The sequence below is a fragment of the Montipora capricornis genome, chromosome 8 (assembly GCF_036669925.1).
Source record: "Montipora capricornis isolate CH-2021 chromosome 8, ASM3666992v2, whole genome shotgun sequence".
NCBI classification, from domain to species: domain Eukaryota; kingdom Metazoa; phylum Cnidaria; class Anthozoa; order Scleractinia; family Acroporidae; genus Montipora; species Montipora capricornis.
The window spans coordinates 3437514-3452513 of NC_090890.1; the positions used below are offsets into that span (position 1 = coordinate 3437514).

The 15000-nt window shown below is 40.4% G+C and overlaps 2 protein-coding genes and 1 pseudogene across 3 annotated transcripts in view; all 3 read left to right on the plus strand.

The window, feature by feature from the left end:
* Positions 1-15000, plus strand: part of LOC138059436 (adenylosuccinate lyase-like) — a 55840-nt gene that overhangs the window by 35382 nt on the left and 5458 nt on the right. The window contains exon 13 of one of the 2 annotated variants that reach the window (XM_068905037.1): positions 4545-4597. The exons of the other annotated variant lie outside the window; for it this stretch is intronic. The gene's annotated coding sequence lies outside the window, so the exon portion shown is untranslated. Of the gene's footprint in view, positions 1-4544; positions 4598-15000 lie in introns of those variants that run through there. 2 annotated transcript variants of the gene reach the window in all.
* On the plus strand, positions 9501-11654 carry LOC138059361 (uncharacterized). The gene has a single exon (XM_068904950.1). The coding sequence runs from the start codon at positions 10445-10447 to the stop codon at positions 11324-11326; it is 882 nt and encodes a 293-aa protein (XP_068761051.1). The 5' UTR covers positions 9501-10444; the 3' UTR covers positions 11327-11654.
* Positions 11393-12296, plus strand: LOC138059523 (uncharacterized; annotated as a pseudogene).

Genomic DNA, 15000 nt, shown 5'->3' on the forward strand with positions numbered 1-15000 from the left:
CAATCAGGTTAGATTTACAACTGTAAGTTCTGAGAAAAAACAAATTGTGGTTAAATTGTTTTACTAACTTTTCCGGTGTCTCACGTTTTTCGAAAAGGTTTCTCTTAATCCTGGATTGAAATTGCAATGCCTCTGTATTTACGAACAAAAATTGTTCATAAGGTTTTCTGCGCTGACCGGCTCCCCCTTGAGTTATATAGGAGAGACTTGAAAACAGTCAAACACTCACACCCAGGCACGCGTAACGTGGTCGATCAACCATTCCATTGTTTTTAAAACCAAAGTCAATTAATTAACTAGGGAAATTTCGGCAAGGGAAAAACGTGGATTTCTATTTAATTCATTGCGCCATTCAAAGTACTGGAACTGAATATTGGCCCCCTAAGGGTGCAGTATGAAGAATTTCGAGTTCATGCTATAGCTAGCAAGTGCGCTTATTTTCCAGTAAATGACGAACTAGAATTCTCTAACCTTTTCTTAGCGTTTCGCATTGAAGAGACGACGGTGTTTTTAAATACCAAAAAAAAAAACATTGAATGACAAATAGTAAAAAAAAAGTGAATACAGAAAGTCAATAATCATTAAGACATCAAAATAGCGCGTCATAGGCCATTAACGCGCATTTATTTCTCAGTTTACTTGTGATTTGTATGTGGCCAAATAAAAATGAAATTTAATTTGATCAAATTGTCAGAACGGCCGGTCGTTTTCACCCCTAAGTTTCTTTCTCGCTGAGGAGTTTTCTACATCTCACTCAGCAGGCTTGTAAATCGTACCATGGCTCAAGTGGTTTGGATTCCAAACCTGGCGGTACATGTGCGCAATTAAAGAAATACAGCGAGACAAAGTTTAACGCAATATCCTTAGTTTTATTTTATTCTGTTTGATACAGAACCCTTCGTGACAGGTATTTTGGCATTCAAATGGCTATACTTTAAATGTTAAAACTATGCTGTTCGCCCTTTACATTTATGAACGTACACTAAAAAAATTCATCAATGAGAGTTAACCAAATTTAAGTTTAGTAATGTGGCCACATGAAACAGTGAACTGTTTTGTGTCAAAAATCTTCTGTAAATGCGTCTTCCAAATGTGAAGAGTGCAACATCAATCATCAAAACTGCTCCTTTGTTCGTCACTGCCAGAAAGCAAAGCAAGTGCAGGGTGGGACTTTGGTTGTACAATATGTTTTTTAGCTATCACTCTCTGACTTACTTACAAACAATGCAACCAATTTTGAAAACTGCAGACCAACTGCTCGAAATGGTCGTGTTACGTTTTCCGTCTCGGTTCAACAATTTTGTGACTTAGCCAGCACATTTAATCATGCATAAGCAATCATTTTCACAACTGAGTTTGTAAATTTGTATATTTGCAATGCACCTGGACTAGTTGTTCTTAAAATAAAACAGCGTAATTTAATGATCCAATTCAAAAACCTGGCCGTAATTTTGAAAGCAAGGAAAAAAATTGAAATCTAGGAAACGTTACGTGTTTTGAACGGGTACGGTTTTGGCAGGAGGCAATCTTTTCTCGTAAAAGTAATCATTGCTAAACATCTCTTACCGTTTAGGCTTAGCAGTCTCTCTCATCGTGTTCTTGGGGAAACTTTTTGGATCCCCCCTCAGGTTCTTCGGTGGCATCCTGTCTCATTGCTAGAACGCACAGCACGGCGATAGTTCCTCTTACCATGGCAGCAAACAATGCACGCACGAAAAATACCCTCGATGGAGACATATCTTCTAGGTTGAATACAAATGGCTGTAAATCAGATTGAAACGTCGTTGCAGAACAGATGCCCTAGTATGACTTCCGGTTTGTCTACGGCGTTCTTGGATTGGAAGTAATCAAGTTAAATACGAAGCATAAAATTAAAAGGACGGCTGAACCTATTTATAAGGCATGATCAAGTGCATTTGAGGGGTGAGTGCCCCAGGGCTTTTATGACTGATATTGTACGCTTCCTTAATTTCGGCCTAGTTGCCATTGCAAACACCCATACAAACTTCCCGCTCATATTTTATCTACAACTACTTCTTATAAGTCTCTACGTTCTTTATATTTTGCACTGCTTTATTCTTATTATTCCAAAACAAACTCGTTTTTTTTTTTTCGTATGAAAGATTTCTTCATATCAAGGACAGAATAAAACACAGGTTAGGCACATACTTGCACATCCTTTGTCCACGTTCGAATTAATATTTTGTTTGCCCAATGTTTAGCACAAACAATTTCTTTGTCACGCGCGAAGCCGATTTCTTGACAGCTCCAATATCGGTGACATGTTTTGGAAGGAGCCTGATTTAATGCATATATATCTAACGGAAATGCAGCTGTATTGTGTGCCCCGAGTCATAGCAGGATAATGCAAATCATTTTATTGTTCTACATTGATTAAGAAACCAGGGGTCAGAAACTTATCTGGAGCAGGGTCATCAAAAACAATTAAAGCGCAAATAACTTCGGCATAACTTGGGCCCAAAACGTCAAATTTTTCTGTTTTCGCTAAGGGCAATGTAGGGTAATGTGGAAACAGAAAGGACAGAAACGAAAGACGGAAGAGTTTACAAACTCTGGCGAGTCACGGAACAAATGAAATCTCCCTTCGACCTCTCGTGCCGATAGACAACGACAAAGCCGCCCAGAGACAGATCCGATTCCACCCTGAACGGACGGGACGGGGACGAGGCTGCACCAGGCCGCCTCATACGTTCCCGTTTGTCGCTAAATCTCTTCTTTTCATTAAGCCCTTTTGAATTCGTAAAAATGCTATTTTTGACTTGTTTTAATGTTTTAAATGATAACGACGATGAGACCTAGAACGTCGCTACTTTTGCTACTGACCAATCACAGACCTTTGCATGTCATTAAAAATTTGAATCCACCAATCAGAGAGCCGACCTTCGCGAGGGGTCAAACCAGCACGAAACAAGCGCACAGAACTACTGGCTACTCCTCTCCCACTGAATGCCATTTGTCTGTCACAGGAGAATGCAACGGAATTTTAACGCCAACCATTTGTCTGTCTCACGAGAATGTACTGTATCAGCGCTTTATTATCAACTAAAATCTCAACAAAGTTTACAATGAGTATCTCAGAAGTTCGGGAAAAAGAAGGAAGAAGATAACGGTAGTACATTCTAAGACGGCCAACGAGACTAAACGACAGAGGGGACGGTTACTTAAATGCCCCTCACAGTATTGAACGAAATGATATGTGAAATGAATTATATCCTGAACTGCGGATATGAAATCAAGTAAAGCTATGATCCTTGCAGTTGTGGACGCAATTGCGTAAAGAAGCCTGAAAAATTTAGGACTTCAACGGGGTTTGAACCCGTGACCCTAACCCTAACCCTAACCCTAACCCTCTAACCAACTGAGCTACGAAGCCACTGACATTGGGAGCTGGTCATTTGTCATTAAAACCCACAAATGACCAGCTCCAGCACGGCAGTAGCACGACTACGTTTGAAACGGGCCTAATACTCTTTGTTTGCCCTCCAAAATTTTGCACAAGCATTGGTTTTATTTTATTTTGGGACTTACAATGGTCCCTAGGGAAAGTGGTGCATATTTTTTACTTCTATACAGTGTATGTGTAGATGTTTCTTTTTATTTTTGTGGCATGTCTGGAATGTCTGTAAAGCAGCTCAATACAGCTACACATGTAAGTACATTTGAAAAACACAAAAGCCTTCAAAAAAGTCTCTGACATTGCCACCCACACTTGGTTAATCATATATATATACATATATAAGTAAAGGTAAATAGACTGCATTCCGTAATCGACAAATTAGTCCTGCATTTAGTATATACATCACGGGAAACGGCTGGTCTTCCATTCGGTTTATTTAAATTCTACAAGTACCCTCACTCTTCGGGAGTTTTCTAACGGAATTACATTTACACTATATATATATCCATCGCAATTCATTGAAATTCAAATTTAACTTACTTTGCAATTCCCACTCTTTTGTTCTATTGTTATACTCATCTAACATTCTTCAGTGAAAAATTTCTCAGCAAAAATGTTGAAGCGTGTCTACAGCTACTCGTGAGTTCTGATCTTTTGTGTCGCTTTGTCTCTTGTTTTAGTGTATAGTACTACTCAAGTATACATAAATTGCATTGCTTCGATATAGGCGGGTAGGGATGCGCTTTGTCAATTATCTTCAAAGTGATACGGTGCTGTAACTATGTTCTTCTATTTTAGCTCCCACACGTACTTACTTAGCTCGGTTTGGCTGGAGTACATCTGCTTTTTAAAGGACTGCTTATGGTTCCTAAAGCGGGACTTAAACTCAGTGTCCGTTAGGCCTATGTATGTTTCACTGCCCTCTTCCGATGTCACGGTAGCCTGGTAAATGATACCCATTTGTTCTCGAGTGGACACTCAGCTTTTTTGCTACGGTTTCAGTGTGCCTTGTCGCCCTGCACAGCTTCTTTGGGGTTGGTTAATTTTTTGTTGTGAGCATCAATCATGTTTTTGACGCTGGGCATACAACTTTACGACAGCTTCACGGTGTTTCTGTTAAACACAGGTGTGAAGGTGTGGCCCTTTGGAAAGCACTCAGTGTTTATGGACCGAGACGAAGTAAGTTTTCAAATGTTTCTTAAAAGTGTCATAATTATGTATGTTCCATGTTGATGGCAACGAATTCCACTATGTTGGAGCAGCTGAGGGAAAAGCTCTGGTTCTGAAAGGTGTGAAACTATGGTGGAGTGTACGCCGGAGTAGTTCATTGTTGGATCTTAAGTTATAAATAATGCTGATAAGATGACGGATGTAAATTGGTGCATGACCGTGGATGGCTTTGAATTAGGTGATGGTAAGTATCTTGTAGATTATTCTAGGAAGTCAGTGTAAAGAGACGAGAAAGAGCGTAATATGCGAATGATGAGGGACTTCACAAACAATTCTAGCAGCGATATTTTGTATCCTTTGTAATTTGGCTATCTGGTAGGCTGGAAGACCATAATAAAGACTTTTACAGTAATCAACACGACATGTGATGAATGCATGGATCAGAGTGGCAGAGGATTTATTGTTCAGGAATTTCCTTATTCACCTTATGTTATGCAGATGAAAGAAAAAAGATTGACAGATTTTATTGATTTGTGTCTCCAACGATAGTTTAGTTCGGAATTTTAATTCCGAAATGACCCTAAAAAATTCCGTATGACCCTAATAAATATTTCTGCCCATCAGAGAAAGTCATAGCTCGCCAGAGGCCATTAATTTAACTCGCTCCCATCATGAGCCAATGAAACTGATGCACATTTCTTTTTCTTTTTCTTTACGTGTGTTATGTATGTGGTGAAATAAAAATGAAACTAAATTTAATCAAATAATCAAAACGGCCTGTCGTTTTTTTTTCGCTTTCAAGTTTCTTCTTCGACGAGGATTTTTCTACATCTCAGTCTCATTCATCGGCCTTGTCTTTTCTTGCAAGAGTACCATGGGTCGAGTGGTTTTTCGATTCCTAATCTGGCGGTGCATGTTCGCAATTGCAATTAAAAAAATGAAAGAAATACAATGAGACGAAGTCATACACAATATCCTTAAATTTATTATATCCTGTTTGGTTCAGAAGCCTTCGTGACAGTTATTTTGGCATTGAAATGGCTCATTTGGTACATTTCTTCAAAGACGAGCACAAAGCCAAATTTTAGGTTAGTAAATTGTTCATGTCAAACAGTCAATTGATTATGTATGTCAAGAATCTTCTGTATTGCTTCTCCCAAACATCAAACTGCTCCGTTATTCGTCATTGCTAGAAAGCAAAAGAAATACAGGTTAAGACTTCAGGTGTATATTTTTTTTAGTTATCACGCACGTGCTTACAAAAGAGAAACGGAAAGAGAAACGGTATAATATTTTCAAGATCTGAAACGGGCAAAGACGTCTGTGGAGATAGGGAGTTTATTGCTCGAATAGGGAGAACACGGTCCCAGAAATTACTCGATGGAAACTACATTGGATAAGCGCTGTCTTGTTACTGTCCATTGATGCAACCAATTGATGAATACCCCGTACCGACTGACACTCGAAATGATTGTATTTTCCGTTGCAGTTCCACAATTTTGTATTACTCTGCCATCATTTTCGCAAACTGAGTTTTTAAATTTGTATATTTGCAATGCACCTCGACAGCTACTTCTTATGAAAAAAACTTTAGAAGTCTAGAAATCCCCGTTACGCGTTTTGAAGGGGTTTTGGAAGTAGGCAGTCTTTTCTTGTAAAGGTAATAATTGCTTAACGTCTTTTACCGTTTAGGCTTGTTAGTCTCTCTCGTCGTGTTCTTGGGGAGACTTTTTGGATCCCCCATCAGGTTCTTCTGTAGCATCCTGTCTCATTGCTAAAACACAAAGCACGACGATAGTTCCGCGTACCAGTGCACCAAACAATGCATGCACGAAAAATACCCTTGATGGAGACATATCTTCTGGGTTGAGTACAGCTTGCCGTGAATTAGATTGAAACGCTTTTACAGACCAGATGATGCCCTTGTATGAATTGCCGCGGTTTGTTTTCGACAGAAACTTTAACAGCAGTGCGAAAGACTTGCCTTGTGGCACACAATCACGTTGTTTGCATATGCGGAGCTACTTTATAACCAAACACTTTAAACAAACGAATCCGAAAATTGTGTTCTCTCCCATTACAGTTTCTGTGAAATCAAAATGTTCCGCGACATCGTGAGTGATAAGACGACAGGACTGAGGCCATATCAACTATTTACTATTCTTGAAATTATTCAAGCGAGTAATCACTTTTAGTGAGTGTTACACACCATCGTGCGTGGAACAGACAACGTGATAATGCACAACATGTATGTTGCGCACAGACAACAAAGCACAATTTTTAATCGTTTGATTCTTCACATTCTTTCCGTTTTCATGTAGTGCTCCCAGTATTTTGACGACGACACTGGGCTTGAAGGCAAGCGTCGGCTCTGCCGACTTGACTTTCATCTCAGCTGCTCCTTCCATATTTTGTCATTTTAGACACATACCTGAAATCAAGCCCATAGGTGCATGTCACCTGTCTTGACTTTTCCCTGAGTTGATCAAGTGTATTGCTATACGTAATGGAATTTTAGTCTCATTCCTTGTATTTATGTCCTCGCTTCCGTTAATTATGGTGCCGTTACCGCCGTTCGAGGGAATTTTACAGTCTTCTCAGCCACCATGGGAGCTTAGTTGTCATTTATTTACCCATTTTTCTTTTAAAATATTTGGTTTACAAAAGTCAGTCATGTGGAATAAGCTTGTCACGGCAGTTATGGAACGGCTAAGATGTGGGAAATTAATGGAAAGTTCACGCTCTTGAAAAACAATACTATTTCATTTTGGCTATTTTTCTTTTCCCTAGACGGTATGTGGTTTGCAACTATTCTCTAGAGACACAGATAACTATGTTGCAATTAAGAAATAGATTCCATGTTGCCGTGCGTCTGTTAAGTAATAGATCACAGATGACGTCAAAATGTGGTAAGAACAAAAAAGTGGCACACGAGTGTGTCACTGATGTTCTTACCACATTTTGACGTCTTCTGTGATCTATTACTGAACAGACCCACGGCAACATGGAATCTATTTGTTTTATATAATAAAGAATTAAACTTTATTCGCATAAAATCTGATGGTGACGTCAATCGTGCGTCTGTCCTCTAATAGATCATAGGCAAGAACCAATCAAAATCCGTGAATAACTTGGGTTATTATATAATGTGCAATAGATCATATTCGTATCCTTAGTATTGGACTGGAACTACAATTGTAGCTTGCAATGGGGGCTAATGCGGGGGAATATATTAAAAGGTCTTTGCATTTGAAAAGATTTCCCCGCATTAGACTCTATTGCAAGCTAGTTCCAGTCCAATAATGAGAATACGAATACGGTGTATTGCTGGTGGACGAACAAAAGGAGCTAATGAGAGATATTTCTTTCTCGTCCACGAACACTACGGCGATGACGTAACGTGAAAACCACTATAGTCGTTGAATATTAACTGAAGCTCATACCGTTTACCGACTCTGTCTCTTCCTCAGTTGAAGGATTATTCTTAATTGTCAATTTGCTGCAAATGAACTGTTATCGTTCATTTTGGACACTGAAAGCTTGATAGGGGCCATGGGTAATGCCGATATTTTTTTGAAAGCCAAAGCCCAATATCTGGACTCGCGGGACTCGAACCTGGGAGCGTTTGATTAATAATTATCTCCTTCACTTAACCACTAGACTACCACATCGATAACTGCCAGAATATTATTTTTTTTAATGTGTCAATTTTTTCCCTTCCAAATGCCGCTGGAAACGTGTATTATCACCCGATAAGAAACAAGTTTAAACCGGAGAAAATGTCGGTTACCAAACCTCAAGAGGAAGCTAACCATTTTAAAATCAAGCACTAGACTTAACCACTATTCAGCAATGAATTTTTATATACTAATTAGTGTTGGTAAATAATTGGTACAATTGTCAGCTAGTTGATCTTTAGTGGTTAAGTGAATAAAAACAGGTCCTTCAAAGTGGGTGCTCCGGGTGCAAATCCTGTCGAGGGACTGCTTTTACTTTTTTTTCTTCTTTTTATCTGCTACCACAAGTCCTGGGACAGAGTAATCTAAATGGAGTATAATACTTCATTTGGAGCAAACTGACAATGAAGGATAATAATCTTTCATTTGAGTTAAAGATCGTGTTGCGTTTACCATGGCTGGTGGAATGGTGCAAAATTCAAGAAATCAAAATTGCTTCCAACATCAAGCAACCTGCAGTTCAACATTTTCTCACTGGGTCAACAGTAAAATTCGTCCAAATTCATTGGCTAATACAGTAACCAACACTTAACCAACATCAAAGGTAAGTCAACATCACCTCAAAACCAACATCAAACATCGATATCCACTTCAACAACAAAATACGAGGTTCAACAATTTAGGAACGAGCGACTGGCTATGGTCGGGGAAAGTTGGAACCGGAAAATTCCGGCATGCTGGCAATAGAACAGGGAGGGACTACAAAACTTACTAGTTTCCCGAGGGACCAGACATTAAGTGCTTTGGTATATATTTAGACTTTTCCTGCGACAATACAGCAAAATATCCGGAGCGGGCAACAACTGCGGAATTGTATTCTGGTCGGGATACATTTGAATTTGAGCAGGGCCACGTGACAAAGAATCAACCAATCACAGTCCTTGTTTTGTTGAGCAAAAGTCTAGGTATATAACAAATCATGTTGACTATTGAGCGTACACGCTCATTCATTATTGACATCCGGCTAGCCTACAAATTGGGAGTACAAGCGGTGATATTATTTTGAACCCTGAAGTGAATGTGAGTACATGCTCATGTGGAAGGATTTGCAAACCTTTACGGTAGATAGTCGTGATCAGTCAACTCAATCTAAAAAAAAAACTAGAAATCTGTCAAGTGGAAAAGTCAATAATATTGCTTCCGTGAATTCAGAACACTGTCACAACATTTCTCAGAATTTTCTTTTTTTTTTGAGGCGCAATTCCAGAGTCATCACAAAACTTAGTCATGACCTTTGTTCTTGAGTCACTTTTTGTAAATAGAAATACAGGAAAGGGAAGAAGATGCAGACTTCGATATTTGATGGCTTTTATCTCTTGCAGCAAACACAGTTCTTGCATAACAATACAGCCGTGGCTGATGTAGCAAAACCACATGACTTTTATATATATAGGTCCGGTGCACAATTGAGCAAAGCCACATTAAGTCACGCCCGTCCGCCCTGATGGTTCCTTGATGGAATTCGAGTAGTCCAGAGAAAGACGTGTTTGTGACTGATGTTTTTACAGCCGGAGCGGAAGTTATTCCCAAAACAGAAAAGCAAATCCAAAATAAATCTGTTTTAAGTACATTTCAGCAACTGACACGCAAGTGTGTATCTGCCAATCATTCAGTGGCAGTAGGCTGAATTAGTTCAGCAATCAAATATACTTTATATTGAGCAAGAAGCGGTCTCTTTCATGATAAGATAAATTTTCTTCAGAGAATACAATTCGCTAGAACACCACTCAACACATTTGGACGTTAATGCCCCCTTTGTGTTTTCCAGACAAAAGATATGTTAGGTATGTTTTCTGACAGCATAGGGGATGGAAATCGAGTCACCTTCTGAATTCCACAGCAGTGTTCGTTTACAAAACGCAGTATGATTCTTACAGGCTTGTCGCACTCGCTTTGGTAATTGTTGAATACGCCAACTAATAACAATTAGTTTTCGCTTACGCAGCTTATTGATGTAAATAATCTGAGAGATCGATAGTCAAGGAAGCTACTTTTTGCAAGCATCTATCAAGTGTGACGATGTAAGCTGTGGATTTCTGTTTCACTTCCTTCGGCGAAGCTATGTGTGTCAGAAAACGAACTTTCCATCGAAAGTAACCGTGTGTCATCCAGGACATAAATGGCTGGAGCTCCATTCTCGATCGAGGGATTGCTTTTTTATATCAGCGAGACGTTTACTGCTGGAGTTATTCAATCGTATCAAGGGAAAGGAGTTCTCGAGGGAACTCCATTACTGCCACAACAAGATATTTTAGAGGATTTTAGGAAGTTTGGCGGTGAGACTGATTTGGTCTTTCAGGAATATGACCCTCCTGAAGGTGACAACAGCAAAATGGCTTGGAAGGAATCGCGACCGACAACATGGTGGCAGTCGCTCTGGAAAGCCATGAAGAACGCATTCTTCATTCAGATTGTTGGTGGTATAGCTCTGGGATCCATAGCTATTTTAATAATAGTTCTAGATTTTAATCCAGTTGATGTTTGCCTCGATATGCAGTCCACAAACTGGACAGCCCTCCCTAGAGGTACCCAGGCGATCATAGTGACAGCTGCTACCTCTAAAGCATACGTTGTTCAGTTGTGGAGTTTCCTTGTTGTACTGTTCTTGTTTGGATGGCCCTTGATCAAAGAGCTCAATCTGTTGGTTCTTAATCTCCTCGCCGCTTTTTTGGATTCTTGTTACCGGCTTTCCTTGCAAGTGTACGACATTTACAAGAGGTCTTGGATGTCATTTCCTCCTAACGGCCTTTTTGTTGTCATCTTATTAATGAATAGCGTACTCATCGGCAGAAAAATAGCAAAGCAAAGCCACAATGGAAGACGTAGACGAATTAAGAAAACTCTTGAGGTTTCTGCAATGCTGGTGGCCCAGTTTGCTTTTGGAATCCCGATAACTTTCGTTTTGGTGTATCTGTTGATTCCTTTGTATGGCGGGGCTACAGAGACGTACAGAGCTATAATTGATGGAGGGTTGCCTCTTGTCACGGCTGCACCAAGGTGATCGTACATTCTCGTCACCAGAGCCTCGGATCGACCCAAGGCTCTGGGAAACTCTACGTTGGAAAACATGCGCCGTAGAGTTCTTATAGCCAAATATTGGCTTTTTGAATTTTACGGCGCCTGCGCACTTCTCGTGCTAACCTTAATGCACCAATTAGAGACGCTTTTGATTGTTCTTTACGAAAACCAATTAGAAGACACTTTGTTTCAGGGTTCCCCAGAGCTCTTCTCTCCCTCACTCGAGGGAAGAGCTCTGGGGTCGAGATTGGGTGATCGTACGGCTCGCTGCACAAAGAATCGAGACGCGCATGTGTAGCTTGCTGTGCTGTACATTGCGACAGCCATAGTTTTTCGCGTCATGCAAGCCGAGTTGTCGAATCTTCGTCTCTTTATACTTCTCAGCTTCGCGCATGGAGCGATAGATCTATTGGAAAGACTGACCTATCGTTATTCGCGATTATTTGTGATACCTTATTTACAAGAAGCTTAAACAATGTGGTTTAGGGACCACACTGAATGCAGATCGATTTCGCACACCACGGAGCATGCGTTTTGCTGCCGACATGAGTATTCAGATGATTTTGGGTGAGTCGACATCACTGATAGCATCCGTTGGCTTCATTCAGCTTTACAATTTCATGTACAGTGACCACTCCTCTTCGAACTTGCACTTCGCAGCCCAGTTCTTTGTTCGTGTCTGAATTGCCTTGAGCATTGATTTTTTTTTTAATACGTTCTCCTTGTGGCTGCAAATGTCTTACTTGAACATAGCAGTCGTGCAAGTCTGGAGAAAGAAATGGCGAAAGCACATGCTCTTTGGCTTGATTATTACAACTGTAACGTTGTGCTACTACACGACTCATTTGTTTGCTGTTGTAGAGGACAAAAACACTCCAAACACTAAGGGACAGGATTCCAGTTGCGCGAGACCTTTTGCTAAATTTCGTTTAATGCTACAGTCAGATCGTTAGCTAACTATTTAGACGAAGTTTTTAACTATTTTGGTTGAGCACTGGTTTTCCGAGGGTGAGAGGTCATGGGGGCTGGACCGACTAACACTCAGGGACTTACAACCAGTGGCAAATCTCTTGGGACACTCACCCTTTGAAGTTGGTTTTCTTACTGAGTGTGAATAATTGCCCCCTTGCCCTAAGACAATGTTGCCAATAGTGAACAGACTTCTGCTTTTCTGTTTCATGCAACATTAATTGGGATTGAAATTGCCTTCTATTTTGAAGCTTTTATTGGAATTTTGACGGTTATGCTTAGTTTCTGACGTCTGAGAGGTTTTCAGGCCCATCCTGGCGTTAGCATCCCAACTACTTTTGCCATTAATTGTAGTTCACGATGTTCAGAAGTGCGAGTAATTAGATTCAAGCCCAATTTTGATCTCCAACACGAAGTATCCCGTTAAGTCTAAGCAATTGTTACCTATTTCTAACAGTAAAATTAGGGTAAGCGTTAGCGATATTTTTAGTTCAGGGCCGGTAAAAGCGGAAGTTTATCCTCATTTGAGGAGCAGCATTTGGGGGCGACACTTTGTGACGTTAGTTTTCTGTATTTCGAGGCAAGAGTGATGTTGAAGTTGGGGAGAAGAGCAAGTGACACTTTGTTTCGCTTATTTGCAAAACGGCGTTCATCTAGTTTATGCATTTCTGGATATATCTGACTTAGCTATGGTATAGTTTTCTCGTTTCATAGCACTAATTCTAGTTCAAAGAGGGTAGTAGACGAAGCACTTAGTTTAGGTGCTCTTAAGGGCCTCACACCTATGTTTCTTAAACGAAACGAAAGACGACGTTTGCATAGGAATTTAGAGGGCCATTCGTTCGGGACGTTGCCACCATATCTCCGCTTCGGGGTTTCAATATGGCTGCCTGTTTTCACATAAAAGTGTTCTATGATTGCAAGGGGCATCTATCAGCTCATTATAGTTCACCACTAAATTTTCTCCGAGTCTTATTGGTTTAAATTGATCAAGTGACGTGATAGTGTTCGTCCGCGGAGAGACACTATCAGCCCATAGTACCAGTCCGAGGAAAATACCCGGATGGATAGAAGTCGTCCGCTGAAAATACCTCTGTAAACAAGCGGCCTTATGAAAAATAAACAATCGAAATTGTATTAAGAGGGTTTTTGTTTGTTTTCTTATTCTAATTTTACATTGGCTGACACGGCTTTCGTCTACTAAAGTTGAAAATAATTCAACATGATTTTTAACCTGGAGCGCGGAAGAAAATTTAGTAGTGAACAATAAAGACAATAGAGTGTTTATGTCTCGGAACTATCGGTCTGATAGTTGCCCCTTGGAAATTTGATGTTCTTAAAACTAGCATATTTGTTTTAAGAACATCAAATTTCCGCGGGGCAACTATCAGCCGATAGTTCCTCGACAGAAACACTCTATTGTTTAAATAGTCAGCATATAACACATCAATTTCATGGCGGTTTACAATTCTCACAGAGATAGCCCACCAACACTGGGGGTCTCGCACCCTTTTCCCCCCACCCCTCCCCCCCTTCCCAATCAATGTTAATGGTTTGTTGTTGTGTCCGAGAAGTTTGAGCTATACAGCATTGCTCGGGCGTGGAGGGGGTTTTTGTTGATGAAGGTGGAATTTGTTGTGGTACAAAAAAAAGCGTGTCGTGTTTTCTAACCGAAAATGTGGCAAAACATTTTGTCGCGGATTGTAGGCTTGAATAAACCACTTTCAAACATGGCGATCACCTTTGCATTCTTTTGTATTATGTTAATTAGATCTACTGTCCTCATTTTGAAACAAAAATTCTTTTGAAAAAATACATACCCTTGTACTCCAGTGGTTCACGAAGATTTACTTTTCCCTGGCCCCGGATCAACTCTTTGCGCGAGAGAAATCTACAAAGTAGCCGTGTACTTTTTTGGAGTTTTCCCTGTAACTGAGATGTGATCTTTACCGAAACGATGCAGTCGATCTCCTTTCGTACATCGATGCAGTCGTATTAAAGGTCCATTTTTGTAACCGTTGATAGCCACTGTTGTTTCAAATTTCTGGGCGTGCGTAGACGAGCCGGAAGTCCGTGATTTACGGACTTCCTGCTGTGGAAGTGGCCAGAACCCATGTTCTTAGTACTGACCAAAAGAAAGGCGGACTCTGGTGACGAGATTGGTCTGTTGCGATCTTTTGGCGCATGAGCAGAAAGCCAACAGCGATGCGAACCTTTAAATGGAGACAAAACGGTGCCACCTTGAAAAGTTTTGGGAAGCCTTAAAGATGCTCAGTGTTTTTCTAATGCTGTATAATCGGCTTCCTTTGAAACCGTTGACCTTATCAGGTCGTTTCCCTTATGGTGAAACGTGACTCATGAACTCACGGCACTCTTTCTGGCAGAAGCGCCATGTTGGGCCAAATCATTACTGGGTTGCCCTATGGCAAACCAGTCGAGGTCTGCGTTGATCTCGTCGTTTTTTTCTTTTTTTCCGTGTCGGTAAAAGTCTTGCCTGTCACTCCCCTGGTAAGTGGTGTCTTTTTGCATAGGGCCTTCTGCTCGTTTTTTCTTAGGATCGAGAGGGTAGTGGAACTGCGTAGATTTCTCTGGTGGACACAGTAGAATCATTAACTTAGCCTGCAATGGCGTCGAAAGTCATGTAACGCGAAGGGCGTTTTAGTGGATCCTTAAACAAAATATACCCTT

Bases quoted from the DNA above. Each gene is read 5' to 3' on its own strand.
- LOC138059361 (XM_068904950.1), top strand. From the start codon at position 10,445: ATGGCTGGAGCTCCATTCTCGATCGAGGGATTGCTTTTTTATATCAGC.